The sequence below is a fragment of the Pleuronectes platessa genome, chromosome 6 (genome assembly GCF_947347685.1).
Source record: "Pleuronectes platessa chromosome 6, fPlePla1.1, whole genome shotgun sequence".
Classification (NCBI taxonomy): Eukaryota; Metazoa; Chordata; class Actinopteri; order Pleuronectiformes; family Pleuronectidae; genus Pleuronectes; species Pleuronectes platessa.
In genome coordinates, this window is record NC_070631.1 from 16,126,333 (window position 1) to 16,143,861 (window position 17,529).

General features: G+C 40.7%; 2 protein-coding genes across 3 annotated transcripts; both read left to right on the top strand.

Moving 5' to 3' along the window:
- Nucleotides 1-5,979: 5,979 nt before the first annotated feature.
- On the top strand, nucleotides 5,980-9,181 carry emp3b (epithelial membrane protein 3b). Of its 2 annotated transcripts, none has more exons than XM_053424832.1 (5): nucleotides 5,980-6,134; nucleotides 7,427-7,515; nucleotides 7,629-7,731; nucleotides 7,855-7,995; nucleotides 8,480-9,181. In XM_053424832.1, the coding sequence occupies exons 2-5, from the start codon at nucleotides 7,438-7,440 to the stop codon at nucleotides 8,653-8,655; spliced, it is 498 nt and encodes a 165-aa protein (XP_053280807.1). In that variant the 5' UTR covers nucleotides 5,980-6,134; nucleotides 7,427-7,437; the 3' UTR covers nucleotides 8,656-9,181. The 2 variants fall into 2 exon arrangements, with proteins under 2 accessions (XP_053280807.1, XP_053280808.1); XM_053424833.1 differs by having other exon boundaries at nucleotides 6,019-6,134; nucleotides 7,424-7,515.
- Nucleotides 9,182-9,625: 444 nt separating this feature from the next.
- Nucleotides 9,626-17,424, top strand: zmynd12 (zinc finger, MYND-type containing 12). The gene is made up of 8 exons (XM_053424197.1): nucleotides 9,626-9,901; nucleotides 12,151-12,280; nucleotides 13,135-13,306; nucleotides 13,686-13,855; nucleotides 14,255-14,377; nucleotides 14,807-14,900; nucleotides 15,529-15,674; nucleotides 17,233-17,424. Exons 1-8 carry the CDS (start codon nucleotides 9,774-9,776, stop codon nucleotides 17,422-17,424), a joined length of 1,155 nt encoding a protein of 384 aa, XP_053280172.1. The 5' UTR covers nucleotides 9,626-9,773.
- Nucleotides 17,425-17,529: the final 105 nt, after the last annotated feature.

A 17,529-nucleotide genomic window follows, 5' to 3' on the forward strand; every position in this document is an offset into this window, starting at 1 on the left:
AATTCTGGAAGCAAGTCTGCACAAGTGAGCAGTGAGGTGGAGGTCAACATGGAGAAGGAGAACGAGAAGGTGCTTGCTTCAGGGCCGAAAGGAGACGAAACTGCAGCAGGAGAAAACTCCAACTTTGGGACTGAGCTACAGAAAGGAGGAGGCCGAGATGAGCTGGAGGAGAGAGAAGAGGTGGAGAAGCCCCCGCCCTCACCCTTTTTCTACTCCTCAAAACAAACCCCTCCCCTGTCCCCCTTTGTACATATTTGAAATGATCTAATGATGTGTTGTAAATATGTTAAACTTTTTGAATAAAAATAACTAGTACAGTAACATCTACCTCTGTCTTTCTGAATATACACACAGGATTCATTGATCAATTAACACAGTGTTGGAGTGAAACAAATCAGTGTGATTCATTTAGTTTGCTACTATTCATACGAACACAGCAGAGCATAGACAAACAATGTTTCTTAACTTTTTTACATTTGGTAAAATCTATATATTAATTCTGACAACAATACAATAATAATACTATCATCTCATCTGAGGGCCCACCCATCACACTGACCACGCCCATCTGACACGCACACACACTCACGCACACACACACATGCACACACACACACACACACACACACACACACACACACACACACACACATACACGTACACACACACGCATACACACACGCACGCACACACACACACACATAAGTCATTATCATTTATATATTTACTGTATATATACACATTTATTTCAATTTATTCATGGTTGAGGTCATATCAGATCAGAAGACATGTTCATGGCACTGAAGTCAATTTAAAATGACATGTAGCATGTTAGAGTTATAAATAACTTGTCCATGTGTAAAACAATAGTTTAATTTAAAAAAAATAAAAAATCACAATAATTATTTTGGGGGGCTGAAGCACATTTTAGGGGGGCTTCAGCCCCCTTAAAACAGGCCTAACGACGCCCCTGCGTCACACCATCATCCTCTAACCCCGGGACGAACCGGAGGTAGAAGCGCGGCGAAAAGCGGTCTGCCTCCTTTCCTCGCTCATGTTAAATAATTGGTCCGTTCGCACCGGTAGCGTAGTGCCGGGAAGAACCGGGAGGCGCCGCCGCCACACACACACACACACACACACACACACACACACACAAGCACATCATCTCCAGTGGGGGGGTGGCGGCTCCAGGCTTGCGTGGTACAGTCACCTGTGAAGACCATCATCATTTACCCCTGAACCAGCGCGGAGAAATGCGCTCCCTGGGCCACAGGGATGAGCCATAGACTGTATGTATAATATATATACAAGAATATATACAAAGAGGTGAAAATGTATTTACTCTGGAGGAATCTTCAAAGGGCGTGGTAAAATGGCTCTTCACAAAAATCGAAGCACAGGTGTGTCATGACCAGAAAAACAAAAAAGTCTACAGGTGCAATTTGTGCATCTTCTTCCTGTGCTTAGTTTCTCAAGGGAATGTTGGCAGGACTTCAACCACCTATTCATTGCACAATATCTAATACTATGTCAATTTAAAAATAAAACAAATAAAAAACGAAAAAATATATAAATTTAAACTATATATATAATTATTTATTTTTTTAATTAAATCTAAAAAAAATTAATATTAAAAAATGTAATATTAAAAAATAAAGTTAAATTAAATCAAATATAAAAAATGAATTAGATTTAATTAAATTAAATATAACTAATTAAAATTAAATTAAATTAAATTAAAACAAAAACGGGAAAAATTAAAATTAAATAAAAAAAAATGTATATAAAAAAAACTGCGCTTGCACATCTGCGCAGAAGACCACTGCGCATATCTGCGCAGAAGCCCATTGCGCACATCCTGTGCAGAAGCCCACTGCGCACAACCTGCGCAGAAACCCATTGCCCGTATCCTGCGCAGAAGCCCATTGTGCAGGAATCGCGCGCGCAGTTTTTTTTTATTTTTAATTTTTTTAATTTATTTAATTAAAGTTTTTGCAGTTATTGTATTTATTTAAATATACATAGTATAACATATTTTGGCGATGAATAGCTAATTGAAATTCTTCCAATTCTAAAAGTTCAGTACTTTAAGAGGGTGGGGATCGAACCCGCGACCTTGTTGACGGAGAACGGCGACTTTACCGACTAGTCCAAACCGCCTACTGATCTTTATGGGGAACTGGGGACATCAAGACTATCGACAAATTACAGTTTGTGTGTTTGAGTGAGTGATGAGCTATGATGAGTGTTTGTGTCGTTCTATGCTGCTTTTGATACACACTTCAGAGATAATATTTTCTACTTTTCTACATATATTCGACAGCCTTACTTAAAAGTTACTTTTACATGTTTGGATTTTAGATACTGGATGATATAACTTTGTATAGCTTTAAAAAAACAATTGTTAGAGAATAACCCAAGCTGCAGCTTGTTTCCATGTGATGTCCTGAAGCTGCCCCCTGCTGGCTGCTGGGTTCCTCTGCTGCTCCTGCTTGGTTTCTGAAACTTGTCAGTAACTGAAGTTGTCCATAAAAGAAAATCCTTCAATGGCAATTTGATGTACAACCAGCAACCAGTGCACGACAAAAATAAAAAATGTAAATAAAACACAATATATAAACCCTATAAACTAAGTAGCAGGGGAAAATGAGCTTTTAATATATGAATTGATAAAACGACTAACAGAAAATTACCCGTCAACTATTTAGATATTCTAGAAACATTTCTTTCTACTTTTAATTTCCTGTTGTGTTTCTAATTATTATTAATGTTGGTGACATTTCCTTGATAAATGTGTGGAGGTTTTATTACCTCTGCTAAGGAGGTTATGTTTCATCTCTGATTTGTCAGTCAACAGGTTTATGTAACAAACTACTGGACCAATAACCACACAGCTTGGTAGAAGGAAGCTGCATGGATCAGAGATGAACCTATATGGCTCTGTTGATCTCTACTGAGTGCCAGTCTAGTGAATGAATCTGGAATCTTCTCTCAAAAAACATTACCCCCCCACAGGGTTTGTAGTGTGAAGCTGATGAGGTGTTTTATAAAGATGTGATCGAAAACGTCAGACCAAGTGAACACACTTTAATTCAGCATAAATAGAAAAAAATAAGGGAGTTTCATTTCACAGTTAGCAGCAGGACAACCTAATGGATTTTCTCTCTCATACGATGAAGGATACTCTATCTCTTCAGTTACTAATAAAGCTCTGTTCAGTTGGACACACAAAGGGATATAAGAACTGGGGTTAATGCAAATGCAAGAGAATTCAAAACCAACACAAATTAGTACTTACACTAAGTTTTACTCAACATGCGTCCCTGAAATTCAAATATGTGTCCCTTCTGTATTTCCAAAAACACTTTTAGCATTTTGACACAAAACACTGGCATGAAAATGAATTAAACATGGACACTACAGGGGTAAATCAGGCAGTCCATGCCCAACGTACTATATTGCCATCTTTCTGCTGCACTCCAGCTGTTGTCCTGAATGAGCTTTGCTAATGAAAGAATACAGCATAGTCACACACAGTATGCGTTGAGAGCACAGCATCCTGGTTTAAATGTTATTACCAACACAACTCCTTTGGTACTCTGTGTGGAACAAGCATACTGTGTCAGGGTAAAAATTTAAATGAATTACACTGCATACAGTACAAGCGACAAAAAAGTTTTGTACTAACAGGAGAAAACTTCTGTCAAAGTCATACACAACACAATATTGATGATGGGTACACAGTTGTAGCGATGGTGGATACTTGTGTATTCAAAACAAATGAGCTGTTAAAAGACCTACCTCGTACATAAGTAACCGTCAAGTAGATAAACTACAGGTCTATTATTAGAAGAATTTAGATAAACCATTAATATTAGAAGAGAATTTCCTTCTCTAACAGAGAAACTGTCTCTGTTTACACCTTAATCCTAATATAGCTTAAAAACCCAAAGCAAAGAATTAAATCATTTCAACATGCATCAGTAGACATTCAATTATCTGAAATAGTTTTAATAAAACATGCACTTGTCAAAGTGTAGGTGTGCTATGTCTTGAAACACAGCTTTCGGATTCCTATCACTTGTGCACATGTACCAACTGTAGGCAAGCCAGCATCTAAAACATCCTCCTGGATGGATCCCTGTGTGAACAGTCAGGCGGCGCTCGCACAGAATTTACGTTTCTGCCTCTGGTGAGTCCCTGACGTACACGCTGCGGTGATAGACTGCGGTTAGAGTCAAAGATGAATAAAAAAAAGATGAAATTATCAGGTGCACAATTCAGAAAGCACCGCAAAGTAGAGGAGGAGAAGAAGGAACAAAATAGAGGTAAGAATCACCCCCGATTGTGGACATCATTTATGTTATTTTTTGTCGACATGACATGACATGCTATCAGTATAGCGGATTTCAGACTCTTTTTATATTTTTTTATATATATATTTTTATTGTTTTATATAGCTTACAATTGTGTCTGCCTGTGTGTGCATCTGTATACAGTCCAAAATTTCTTGGGGATGCATAACAGTTTGCGTGTGTATGTTGGGGGGCGCCAATTTGAAATCATGCCTAGGGCGGAAACATTGCCAGGACCGGCCCTCACTATGTGTTTCAAATAAATAACATCTGTTCAATTGAAAATTTGCTTTTATGATCGACATCTATGAAACTGGCTCCATGGCATCAAATCTGCATCATCCAAGGGATATTCATCTAGTCTATATTCTAAAAAAGTGACAATAGTTATAACACACACCTGGCAACCCTACATTCGGTCCTGGAAGTTGCAACCAATGAAATGCTGTTTTTTTAAATCAAGAAAAATATGTTCCAATAAACGTATGTAACTGACATGTTTACAGTTAATAATCAGGCTCTGTTTATGTAGGCCTGTAAACATTTTATGGGAAATAAACATTGCTCAAAATTGGGTTTGTCCTTGGTAAACAGCTTGTAATTCAAGATATAGAACAGTGTTTTTATGTATCGTTGTATTGTAGGGTGCACGTATAGAGTGCACACAATCATTTAAAATAGGCTACTGTGAAGCTAAATATTATTTGATCATTTCTATCTGAGAATTTGGCCATTATTCTATCTCATTCATATAATGATATATTTAAATTTAAAATGAAATATAATATGAATGAATGGAGCAATATGTACGTTAATATACATGGTTTCAAATAAAGGAATAAGTTTGTACATTGCTGTTTGTTTTACGTTGATGTAAAACATTTAGTATATTTATCATATAGATTTAACATTAAGATTAAGACTTAACATTTAGGTTTAACATTTGATAATAAGTTTTAAAGTTGACATTTGGATCTAAAATTTACGTTTAACTTTAACATTTAAAATGTATGTTTAAATTAAATATTTAGATCTAACATTGACGTCATCATTGAATGATTTTTACCTAACAGTAAATATGACAAAGTTCACAAACATTGTGGTAAATCTGGTAAAAAAAAAGAGAAGAGATTATAGAAAATACACATTTAAAATAACATTTTGCAGCTCAATATGTTGAAATACGGTCTTAAATCACTGCCCAGTGTAAAATTGTTGTAATAAAACTTGATAATTTGTGGTTTTCCTGTTGCTCCACTGAAGCTACAACATGAATTCAGGCTAAGTTTGCAAGCTGTGTCCCACCCAGATGTTTTCATAGTGACCAGTGCACTCAGATTACTCATCATGCCCCAGTGTAGAAATGTGAGCTATGTTGCAGCTCTGTGATAACTTTTCATAACTACCCACCGAGAAGAGTAATGAATGTAATGAGGCAAGGTTGGTGTATGCTCATTATACCACAGAGCGGTTCCAGCAGACTGTTTACAGTGGAGGTCTTTTCATGTGGGTTTTTACGTGCCTCTGCGGATCATGGGTGGGTCTCTCATTTCAGTCTTTTTTGGATGGTGATGTTGTTCCGAGGGACTGAGAGGGAGCTCTGTTCTGCACAGAGGAAATGGGCGTTCTCCTTGGAAAGTTTGGATGGAGTGATTGAAAAAAACAGAGGGGGTGTGGCAATGCCAGACGGGAGAGGACCACAGAGGCACACACATGTTGTAGAGTAGTGAAACAGCCCATAAGAGGTTTGAGTCAGAGGAACGGACGATACCTGTGGTGAGTAGACATTTCCTTGACTTGTTATAGAATTTCAATGTTAATCTTGATAAATCGTGGTACGAGTAGATTACATTTAAGTTTTATTTGTCCTATTTAGATTAACCCATGGTCAACAGCACAATGAAAAGTGCTGGGTGAGAAGCACAGGTCAGCTCAGCAATGCAATGAGAGCTATGTCATATTGGGAGTATGAGTAAGAAAAGAGAGAAAAGTCAAATTGGATAACGCAAAAGAGCTCAATATAAAAAGATACAATACTATATACATTAGAAGTGAAACAAACAGGAGTGACAAGAGGAAACTGTATATGTATCAACAAAGGTAGTGACTCTTGGATCACATATCCTTATAAGACACACTGTAAAATAAATGGGCAAAAACTCCTGCCATCAAAAGATCCAGTTTGTAATTACCACTGCTCTTGAAATGATTAAGACTTATTTTACCAACCGAGCAACAACACAACACAATGTTTTCGTATATTTTTGGTCTTAAATCTTGTGTGTATCTTAAATGATAGATAGATTATGTACACCCAAATTACTCTTTCAGAAGCACCCAGTTCTGTTTTTAAATAACTTGCCCTGAATGATTGACTCCTTTCGATTTGATGGATGAACTCCTCGGACATAATTTGACTGGGACTCCACAGGCCCACCCTAATGGACCTCTCCTACAGATAAAGATCTTCATGGACTATTTCATGCTGATATTTATTTTCCTCTCTATCTTTTCACAGTATGACTCCTTTTTGGGAGACTAACTTGTTTGTTGTGCCTTATTTCTGTGTGTGTGTGTGTGCGGTGTTGGATTGAGACTCAGAGGCTTTTCCGTCAGACTTTAATTTCCTCTGAAAGTTTACAAGTGGAGCAGCACTAATGAAATCCAAATGGAAGATGAATTACAGCCTCAAACACGGCCATTCAGAGGAGTTTAATTGGGTAAATATTTTGGCACCATTTGGATTTTCGATCGGGCCCGCCCAGTTGCTCTGCAGGTTGGCTTTAACGGCGGCGACGCACAAGCACAGTCACAGAGAAGTTTTAAATTTAACTCGCTGCGCTCTGTTTTGGAAGCAGGGTCTTATGCAACACAGAGTATACTCTGTTCAGCACGACTCAAATTTTCCATTAAGTGTTTCAAGGCATAACAGGAAAGTGCCCCAACAGTTATTTCCCCCTGTGGAAGTTGTAAATGTGTAAAAACCAGTCACACACTATATCAGTGGTGGAAGCTGGATGTAGCCTGAACCCATATTTAACCTGTTTTTGTTTGTTTTTAATAAGCAGCACTTTTGAACATGGCTTACCTGCTAATGTTTGTGACCCTGCTGCATCTCATCACACTGGCCATGCTGTTCATTGCAACCATGGAGAAGGTAATAATCACATTTGGGGCATTATGTTAGTCCCCTTACTGTTATTATTATTATGTCATAAGTGCGACATATGCAGCAGTGTGTGTATCATGTCTGCTCTCTCTCTGTTTCAGTCCTGGTGGGTGTGGGACGGCCTGGAGAACTCAGATCTTTGGTACAACTGCAGGTTCGACAACTTCACGGGAACCTGGCTCTGCTCATCCTCCAAAGAATCCGGTAAATGGAAGTTTCATTATTTCAGAACTCAATGAACGTCGCTTTACATGAACAGTTCTCTCAGAAAAGGTCAAACTTGAGAGCCGAGACTTTTTCTCTGAAGATATGGTGATGTTTTCTCAGAGTGGCTCCCGGCAGTGCAGGTCCTCATGGTTCTGTCAGTGGTCTTCTCTTCGATCTCCTTCCTGGTGTTCCTGGGTCAGCTCTTCACCATGTCTAAGGGCGGACTCTTCTATTTCACCGGGCTGTGTCAAATCTTTGCAGGTAACGTTGGAATGAAACAATGTGCTGCTGATATGTGTCTATACCATGAGAACATTTGGAAAGGCAGATGCCCGCCCTTACAAATAAAGTGTTGTTTCTTACAGGGACAGTTTTGTATCCCTAACGTAGGCTACTTTTAATAAGTATGATTATTATTATTATAACTAAAAATGGTATAACGTGCTGTGGCTCCAAAGTTTAGACTTAGTTATGCTTGAAGTCGTGGGATAGGTATATGTCTGATTCTGATGCCTGTTATGGCAACTTGGACATACCCCTGTTGATTGATTGTCTGTATTAAATAAGTAACACCAACACCACAACTCTTTGACACATATTCAACAAAAAGTAAAAATTGTGTTACACTGATATGATTTGTGTTGTTCTGCTCACATGTACCCATTGATATGACAGCAATTCATAAGCACATGGAATAAAGAGCAGGGCTGCCAACATTGCTGACTGTTCTCCATCCTCCTCCCAGGTCTGACAGCCTCCTCTGCAGCCCTCATCTACACACTACATAACAAGGAAATCCTCCCCAGCTCCAAAGAGCTGACCTCTGGACACTTTGGCTACTGCTACATCCTGGCCTGGGTGTGTGTCCCTTTGTTGCTGGGAAGCGGCGTCATATACATTCACCTGCGTAAGAAAGAGTGATACAAGAAAGGAACAACAAACACCATGCCAACAGCAGTATTAGGAAATAAAGCATTGACCTGACTTCTCAATTTTGTCACAAGTTCCCAAATGTCTATGTTATGTGATTATGTTTATGGATTGTAGATACTTGTATATTGAAAAAAATACCAGGAAATATTTGTCGTTCTCTGAAGCTAATTCAAAAATTCTCAATTCAAATCCAATAATGCTCTCCTTCTGTTTTATCATTTGTTTATATTGTTCATCGTTGTCATCGACCAAAGCAAGCAACATGATGTATTTTTCATTTAGTATTGTAGACCTTGAGGTATTTCAAATTCTTTAAAATGTGTATTTAGTAGCTACTCCTTTATTACATATATTTTAAGCATAATATTGACAATTGTTTTTACATGATATCAAACAAACTAATTGTTCATATCAGGAATGTATTAATAATAACAAATAAAAGACACAGTGTTACATTTGTAATAATAATCATTTATTTTTATTGAAAAACTAATAAAATATTGTAAAAATAAAATGACTAGTATTTATCATTAAGTACATGGAATATATGTAAAACTATAAATAGTACATGTGTGTAATAATGGTTGATGTGACAAAAATAATAGATTAACAGACAGACAGACAGACACCTAGATAGATAGATAGATAGATAGATAGATAGATAGATAGATAGATAGATAGATAGATAGATAGATAGAAAAATGGATAGATAGATAGATAGATAGATCGATAGAAAGATTGCTAGAAAGATAGATAGATAGATAGATAGATAGATAGATAGATAGATAGATAGATAGATAGATAGATAGATAGATAGAAAGATTGCTAGATAGATAGATAGATAGATAGATAGATAGATAGATAGTAATGCTTATTTATTGACACACACACACACACACACACACACACACACACACACACACACACATCACAGACCCAAAGAGAGGGAAGCCACTGAGGTTGTAGCCATAGCAACTGTAAACGCAGCTCCTCTCCTCTGGTGTTAGCCTGTTAGCCTGCGGTGTTAGCTCATGTGCTAATTTAAAGCTAAAGAACTAACATTGGACTTGTGTTGCTCTGTTTTCAACTGGACTCTTTCTTTACCGATGGACGAACAGCCGCGGGTTTCTCGGATCCTTCCTCTGGCCTTCCCCAGAGGAGGAGACAAGCTGTGTGAACTGTGTCAGGAGAGAGCTCACCTGCAGTGCGACAGGTGCCGCCTCACGTTTTACTGGTAAGACCCATGTTGTTAGCATGACCTGTTGTTAGCGTCATGGGATCACCGGGCTTCCACATGTCACGGTTCGGTCTCTCGTCGGTTAATGTGTGGACTCGGTGGAAACAGTGCGGCTCGGACGCTAGGGGGCAGTGTCGCCCGCGTGTCCGGAGCGGAACACATCGTCATGACCGGTGATCATGTGACCGCTCAGTCGGGGATGGGAGGGGGGAGAGAGGAACAGCTGGAAATGAAATTACCACACTGATTATTTTTCTTCTTCTTTTTTTACTTGCGTCTCCTCGATCATTTGAATGGGTCAACATCGGATTATTTTCTCTTTTTTACATATATATATACACGCAACATAACATCACGGTTGGCGCAGGGTCCCTCCTCCGCAGACTCGATTACAGATCATAAGATGGTGCTTGGTGAAATCCTCGCTGGCACCGGGTGGGAGCGGAGAGGAGCATGTGGTGACATCCCTCCCTGCAGGGATTTATGTAAAGGGATGAGCCACTACACCCAGTCTCCTAAAGGGAGCTTACAGCCTCTTACTGTGCCGGCTCTCCTCTAAGCCCTCAAATGAACTAATGCAAACACATGCATTGAATTAGATCAGATTAGAGATGTTAGACCCTATCATTCAGCTACACCTCAAAACATGGGATGGATGGGACGAAAATAGCTGTTTTCATTCTGATTGGAGCAAATCTAAGAGGTTATACATGAGGTCAGATAAGAGATGGGTAGCTTTTGCTCTTTGTCTGACCCACATAGTGTTTTTTGTCTCGAGGACACATTAAAAAGCCAGACTGTAAATCTATCAGAAGCCTGATTCAAGCCATGACTTATTATAATAACATTCTGCCTGAATAATATCCCCAGCTATGTTTTGCTTCATCTGGACAGATTGACTAGTAGCAGGCAAACAAAGCCCAGCAGAGGCAAGACAGTGCTGTAGCTCTGCATCCTGAGATGACCCCTTTCGTCAAGTCTGTTATGTGTGTGTGTGTGTGTGTGTGTGTGTGTGTGTGTGTGTGTGTGTGTGTGTGTGTGTGTCAACTGTCTGCATACACACACACACACACACACACACACACACACACACAAGCTGTGTGTCGGTGCCTCTGTTGATGCAACTTGGCCGGATCATCGCTCGCTCGCTGCTTCTGTCCGAGGTCCAAAAGCACAGAAGCACTGGATTGAGCCCACATGCTCGACAGTAAGGGAAAGAGAAGCAGAGGAAACCAAGACAGTTTCCATCAGAGTGTGCAAGAGAGGAGCGCCAGATGAAACTAAATTACAGACCAGTTATGTAATGGTGTACAATATACTTTGGCTTTTGTGCAACTCAGGAGACGTGTCCTGTGTGGGACAGAAACTCTGCTCTGGGAAGTTTGGGTTTACAAAGCAGAGTTTGTAAGGATTCAAATCAACAGCATCATCATTTGTACGAATAATCTAAGTTTCTGTTTAAACGTAAACTCCCTCGTCTCCATCTGCAGAATCACAGACCTCTATCCATGGTCGCATTCTCCTTCTAAAGAATTCAAAAGTTCAACTTTCACTTCGGAGCAGATGATACAGCTGTGGACTCTCCCTGAAACCACACTGGTCCAAACTGCTCAGACTTACTTCCTCTCCTGCAGTTAAATGAAAACAGGACTGAAAGTGTCCAGTTCGTTCCTCCTGCTCTAAATAGCAAATTTATTAACAACAGTGCAAGCAACCTGACAACCTTTTTGAACCCTACGCTTCACAGGCAGATCGATGCAGACACAAAAGTTAGCTTTCTCAAGCTTTGGGCTACTACAGAAATCTATGGGATAGCCACATGTAAAAGGTTTTTCACTGATATTTAGCTCACTTTCTTCACCTTTACATAATTTTCCTGACATATAAGACAGAAATTCATGTCTTATATAAGTTGAATGTTAAATCTTATATCTATTTGTTAATGTTATCCTGCTGAGACATACCCTGTACACTGGGATTATAGTCAGATTAGTCCTTGCTGGTCCAGAATGCTGCTACCAGGCACCTGAAGGTTACTGGGAAGTGAGACCATGTCAGCACTGTTCTGAGACACTGTTCTTGATATTTCGTATTACTCTACTGAAGTCTGAGTTGCAGCTTCAGTGTTATCTTGATACATGGGTGGATTTCTGGTTTCTGGTGTCTGAAAAAGGAGAAGGAGAAAGTTTATAAATGAGGAACATTAAATTAATTAAGTTGTGGTCCTTTTTTTAAAACTTCCTCAGTAATGCAGAGCACCAGCAGGCCGACTGGGTGGGGATCCACCAGAGAATCTGTCAGCTGCTTGTTCCCATTCGCACCCCAACGGCCTTCAGTCTCCAGCGGGACGGACAAATTGAGATGCAGCTCAAAAAGGTGAGGACGTTCATATTACATATGGCATTAGACATCTTTTTTATCAAGGGCAGTGCAAAGAAAAACACAAATTCTGAAAGGCTATTACCACGATATCCTTTAAATGTTCCTCTCAGAAGTCTATGACTCATCAGCTCTTTTCAAAAGGTCCAGTGTTTAGCTTCCAGATTTTTCTGTTTATTTGGGGAAATTTTTACTTTGTTTGATTGGTAATGGTCTGGAGAGAAAAGAGAGAAGGAAACAAGGGTAGTGAAAGTGAGGTTTTACATTCAACAAGGGTCCTCTAGCAAGGAATTGAACTTTGGACGCTGCAGCCACGTACCATGAACGTTCCAGTTTGAAAATCAAAGTATAATGGTCAAAAAAACATATTCACACAAATTCTGAAAAATATATTATGTAGACAGTGGTCTCTTTCAGGTAACAGCAATGGGTGAAAAAAATATTTTAAACTGTGAAAACACATTAAAACCCCAGATGTGGAAATATTCAATGGACACATTTAGATTATATGGAGTCTGATGGACATCTGGGCTGATGTTTTTGAGTATGAGGAGGAAAAGGAAAAGGGGAGATTCAGTTCAACCTGCTCAGTATTTCTCACCTTTTCTCTGAATGACATAAATGCAGCATGCAGCATCAAAACATGTTTTTGTGTTTCCGTTGGACAAATTCCACAGAGGAAAATGTTTATTTTTTTAAAGCTGAATGGTAAGAGTCAGCCCTCTTACCAGGATTTGTCACACTAATAAACTCCTGTGAACTGTTGCATAATATTGTTGGAAATCTGATGAATAATGGGACTCAATGTAAAAATAATCTGAAGCGTATCTTGGTTGTGGTTGTTCACTCAGGCAGAGCTGATTGAGATTTGCAGGTTGGTGGCTCGGAGGAAGTTGTCTGAGAGGAAACACCAGGAGGCTGTGCCCGCCGCCCAGTTCTACCTGCGCTGCTCCATCGACGTCCTCGGCCCTAGCACTGTCCAGCTGGTCCCTTCCCACCTGCTGCTGGCCGAGGCCAACATGGGTGAGGAGGGAGCACAACATCTCTAGCAAGGACCATGCCCCAAACAACTGGAATGTATGTAATGGACGTAGAGGAAAGATGAGTGGGTGTTGAGGTCCAGAATTGGTTGAGGAATGAGAAAATGAGGGAGAAGAGGATGAAGGGATGAAGGGATGAAGGTTGGGATTAGGTAAAAAGATGAATGGGTAAAGGGAAGGGAAAGAGTGGGTAGAGAAGAGTGAGACAAAGAGAGCGCTACAGGTTGAGCAGGTAAATGTCGGTTTATCAGGTGATCGGAGGTGTAGTTGAATCCCGGATCCCAAACCTGGTAACTATTCAAGTGTGTGTGTGTGTGTGTGTGTGTGTGTGCGTGTGTGTGTGTGTATGTGTGCATCTCCAGGTTTGGGTAATCTATCCCTGGTGGCGGAGATCCTGTCCCAGGCAGAGTGGCTGGTGTTGAAGAGCCCAGGTTGTGGCCACGCAGTCCGGCAGCAGCTGCACAGGAGCCTGGGCCACCTCCACACGGCCACCGGAGACCTGGAGGCTGCTCTACTTAACTTTGCAAATGATGTATGTGTCTTGAGTAGCACACTTACCAGAAATGAAATGAGGGCATTAACTCTTTTTGAACAAATGTATTGATATTCTGAAGAACAAAATGAATGATGGTGTGGCCAAGGGGGTAGAGTGGGCGTTCTCCAACATGAAGGTTGCCGGTTCAATCCCCACTCTTCCCCATCTCCATGCCGAAGTGTCTTTAGCAAGATACTGAACCCCTAAATGGCCCCTCATAAATGTTGAGTGTACTAAAAATATAAGTCGCTTTGGAGAAAAGCGTCAGCTAAATGATATGTAATGTAATAATGTAATGAATGAAAAAAGGAATCAGTTTTAAATATAAAATGTGTCCCTCACCCTAACACCGGAAATCCCCGGTGGCCTGTGAGTTAATGTCTTGGATGTTTTCAGGTTTACTTCGCCAGTGAGGAGTTTGGTCTGGAGAGCACCGTCACCTCCGATGGCTACTTTCTCATGGCCGACGTGTTTGCCAAACAGGGGAAGATTTCCATTACTCGCTCCCTGTACTCTACGGTAAAATGAAGCGGTTATGGTGTGATTGCCGATGTGACCTCATATAGTGTGTACCTCCACCAGAGGAGATTGTTCTCATCCACGTTTATTCAATATTGCGCAGGATGACGCAAAAATTACACAACTGATTTCAATGAAAGTTTCTGGAGGGGTGGGGCAGGAGCAAAGGAAGAATCCATTAAATCTTGGTGTGGATCCAGATCAGGGCCGGATCCAGGAACTTATTTCTATTTCTTCAACATTTACACGATCTAGTTGTTCAACATTTTTGTGGATTTCTTAGAAAATACTTAATATCTAAAAAATAAAGACACTGGACCTAGTGAATATAAATGTTGGTTTAGAGGGCACTGTGAGGAGGTATGCGCTCTACTGAGGGCCATTCCTATGTGTTTGATCTAATAGTTTCTTCTTTTGCTCATTTTATAGGTGGCCCATATTTGGCACCACCATCTGTCCAAACTCCTCAAGACCCACATCGAAAGTGTCCAAAACCCTGACGTGATGTTTGAGCCCTCTTATGGTGTGTCTCGTGATGCCAAATAAAGAGAAATATGGAGATACGATATAAAATATACATAAATATTCAAAACCATGCATTTATTTATTTATTTTATGGACTGTGCTATTCAATATCAATGCAGAAACAGAAAATGACATCCCCAATCAATTACCGGCTCCACCTACTAAGCAGCCAAGAGCTCCATTGGTGGATCATTGAAAAAAATAAAAAAAATAAGGTCAGCGTTGCTATATTTAGCTGAGCTGTCTTGCTGTGCAATCCGAAAGCTAAACCTCAGATTTACCCTAGCATGCTAAGAGCTGACTAGAGACCCCAGCTGAAACATCTCCGGCTGCGCAGCATCCGCAACGCTGCCCTGCATCGCAGCTGCTGCCCTACATATGATGCTAAGCCTGTTAACCACACTATCTTCCCAGGCTTCCTGAGATGTTAGCTGGGGTGACTGTAGGGGCAGATTTCATACAATGTACAGAGGAAATAGACAGATCAAAATTTTGTTGACGTACATAGAACTCATTCAACCTGTCCAATGAAGGCTGTGAGATAAATAAAGGCATCAATAATGTCAATGTTGATGTACTGATAAATCTAATTTCCATCTTTGTCGGTGCCCCTGGCTTACGATCAGACCAAGGTCGACAAGCCGAGGTGGACGAGGTGTTGGGAACCATGTTGGAGTTTGAACAGGACGACTCCAGGAAGGACCCGGCCCAGGTGGCCCTGGTGGCCCACTGCCTCGCCATGCTGTGGTTTCTGAAGGGAGACAACCTGAAGGTGAGTCTCCTGACGAGGTTTCCCCCACTTCCTCCTCAGGCAACGTCTTTGGAAACGCCATCTCAAAATGAGCTTAGCTGTAATTGGTTAAGCCGTAAAGGTGAGGTGGGATTTAGTGGGTGTTGACGTCTCTAAACTCAGACTTCCAGCTTGGTGTCTGCTCTGTCCCTAAAGCCACCGAGGCTACTGCACCTTTTTCAGTGTGGGATGAATGAGCAGACGTCTAAAAAGACTGCGGCAGGTAGAGTGTAGTGAATGTACCCGAAGCACTGACTGTACAGGAAGCTCTGCAACAGAGGGGATCACCACATACACCTTTAGATCTTATGTTGCCTTGTGAAAAGACACAAAACCAGATAATACACAAAACCAAATAGTACTCTGTTTATGTGTTTAAATGTTTCATAGGTGGTTTTGAGGGTGAATTTTTTGAAGCGGGAAAAAATACAATTCTAACTTCGCAAACAGCTACCAGAGTGCTCCAAACGTACTGGGAAAAGCCGAACATAATACGTTTTTTATTAATAACTTTTCTCTGAGGCCAAAATATATAGCCATGTGGGCCTTGGTGCCAAGCAGAGCCAAAATAACCTCCTAGTGTTATATACTGTATTCTCTTGGAATGGCAAAAATTGCAGCAGTAGGACTCAGGACTCATAAAGCTTAGATGACAAAATTAACAAAATAAAAAACCCACAGCTGACTGAAGTATCTTTCATCTCCTCGGGGTAATTCAGTTTTGTGCTCGCCTTCATTGAGAAGAGTCAGTTCACAAATTCTTGAGTTGACTGTTCACTCTGACTGATTATAAAGTTAAAGAGAGGGGAAACCAACAGCTCAGCGTTGATTTTGTAATGAACACTGTTCTTCTTTTACGTCCTGGTGCGTGATGGTATTTCGGTTTTGGCTGAGCCCTCTATTTGTCCACGTCATGGCTCCATCGAGGGATGCAGCACCGTGCAACACTGTAAAGAACGTACAGTCGCATCAGGATGTCTTGTTATTATTGAGGGAATCCTGCTTTTCATTCCTTTACTTTTTCTACGGTACTTCAGGGTCCCTGGGGGAAGCATTTAATAACAGTCAGTGGTTTAGATGTCAGCCTTCTGTTCACCACTGGATGAGCTGTGGGTGGAGAGAGAGGGGAGAGAGAGAAACACACAAACACTTCAGTAACACATATACACCACTGTTTAAAAAGCCAAGAGAAACTGCAGGAATTCCAAGCATGCTGCAGCAAATCCCAGAGAATTCCACATTGAGCTGTGGCACATATCCATCTCTAAACATTATCAAACAATGAGTTTGTGTCCTTATTTTCTCTCAGTCTCACAAGATGAGGTCAGAGTGATAGCCCGGCAGATCAGCTCGTCGGAAGGAAAAAAAGCGAGATAGATTAATCTGACCGGGTTGCAGTTCAGTTTTCAGTAATATTATTATATAAGTCAGCTTGACACCACCCCCCCCCCCCACACACAAACACACACACACACACACACAGGTCTCTGACTGCTGCTGCAGCTGCTGTGTTTTGTTTCCGTTTGTGTTTGTGTGCCAGGCACTGGGATTTGGCAGCGTGGCCCTGCAGGCCAGCCAGCTGATACCAAACCATGACCTGACAGAGGCCGTCCAGGGCCTGCTGCAGCTGGTGCAGAGTTTACAGACAGAACCGCATCCCGGGTCCGGCTTGTCAGCGCAGCCTTCACCCGAAGACGTGCTCCATCAGGACAGTCCTTCCTTTCAGCCATGAGGCACCAAACCAAGTAATTGGTAACATATAAAAAGTGAATGAGGCCGGTGATATCATTTAGGGTTTATCTGTTTGCACTTAATTCAAAATATAAGGGATCACATG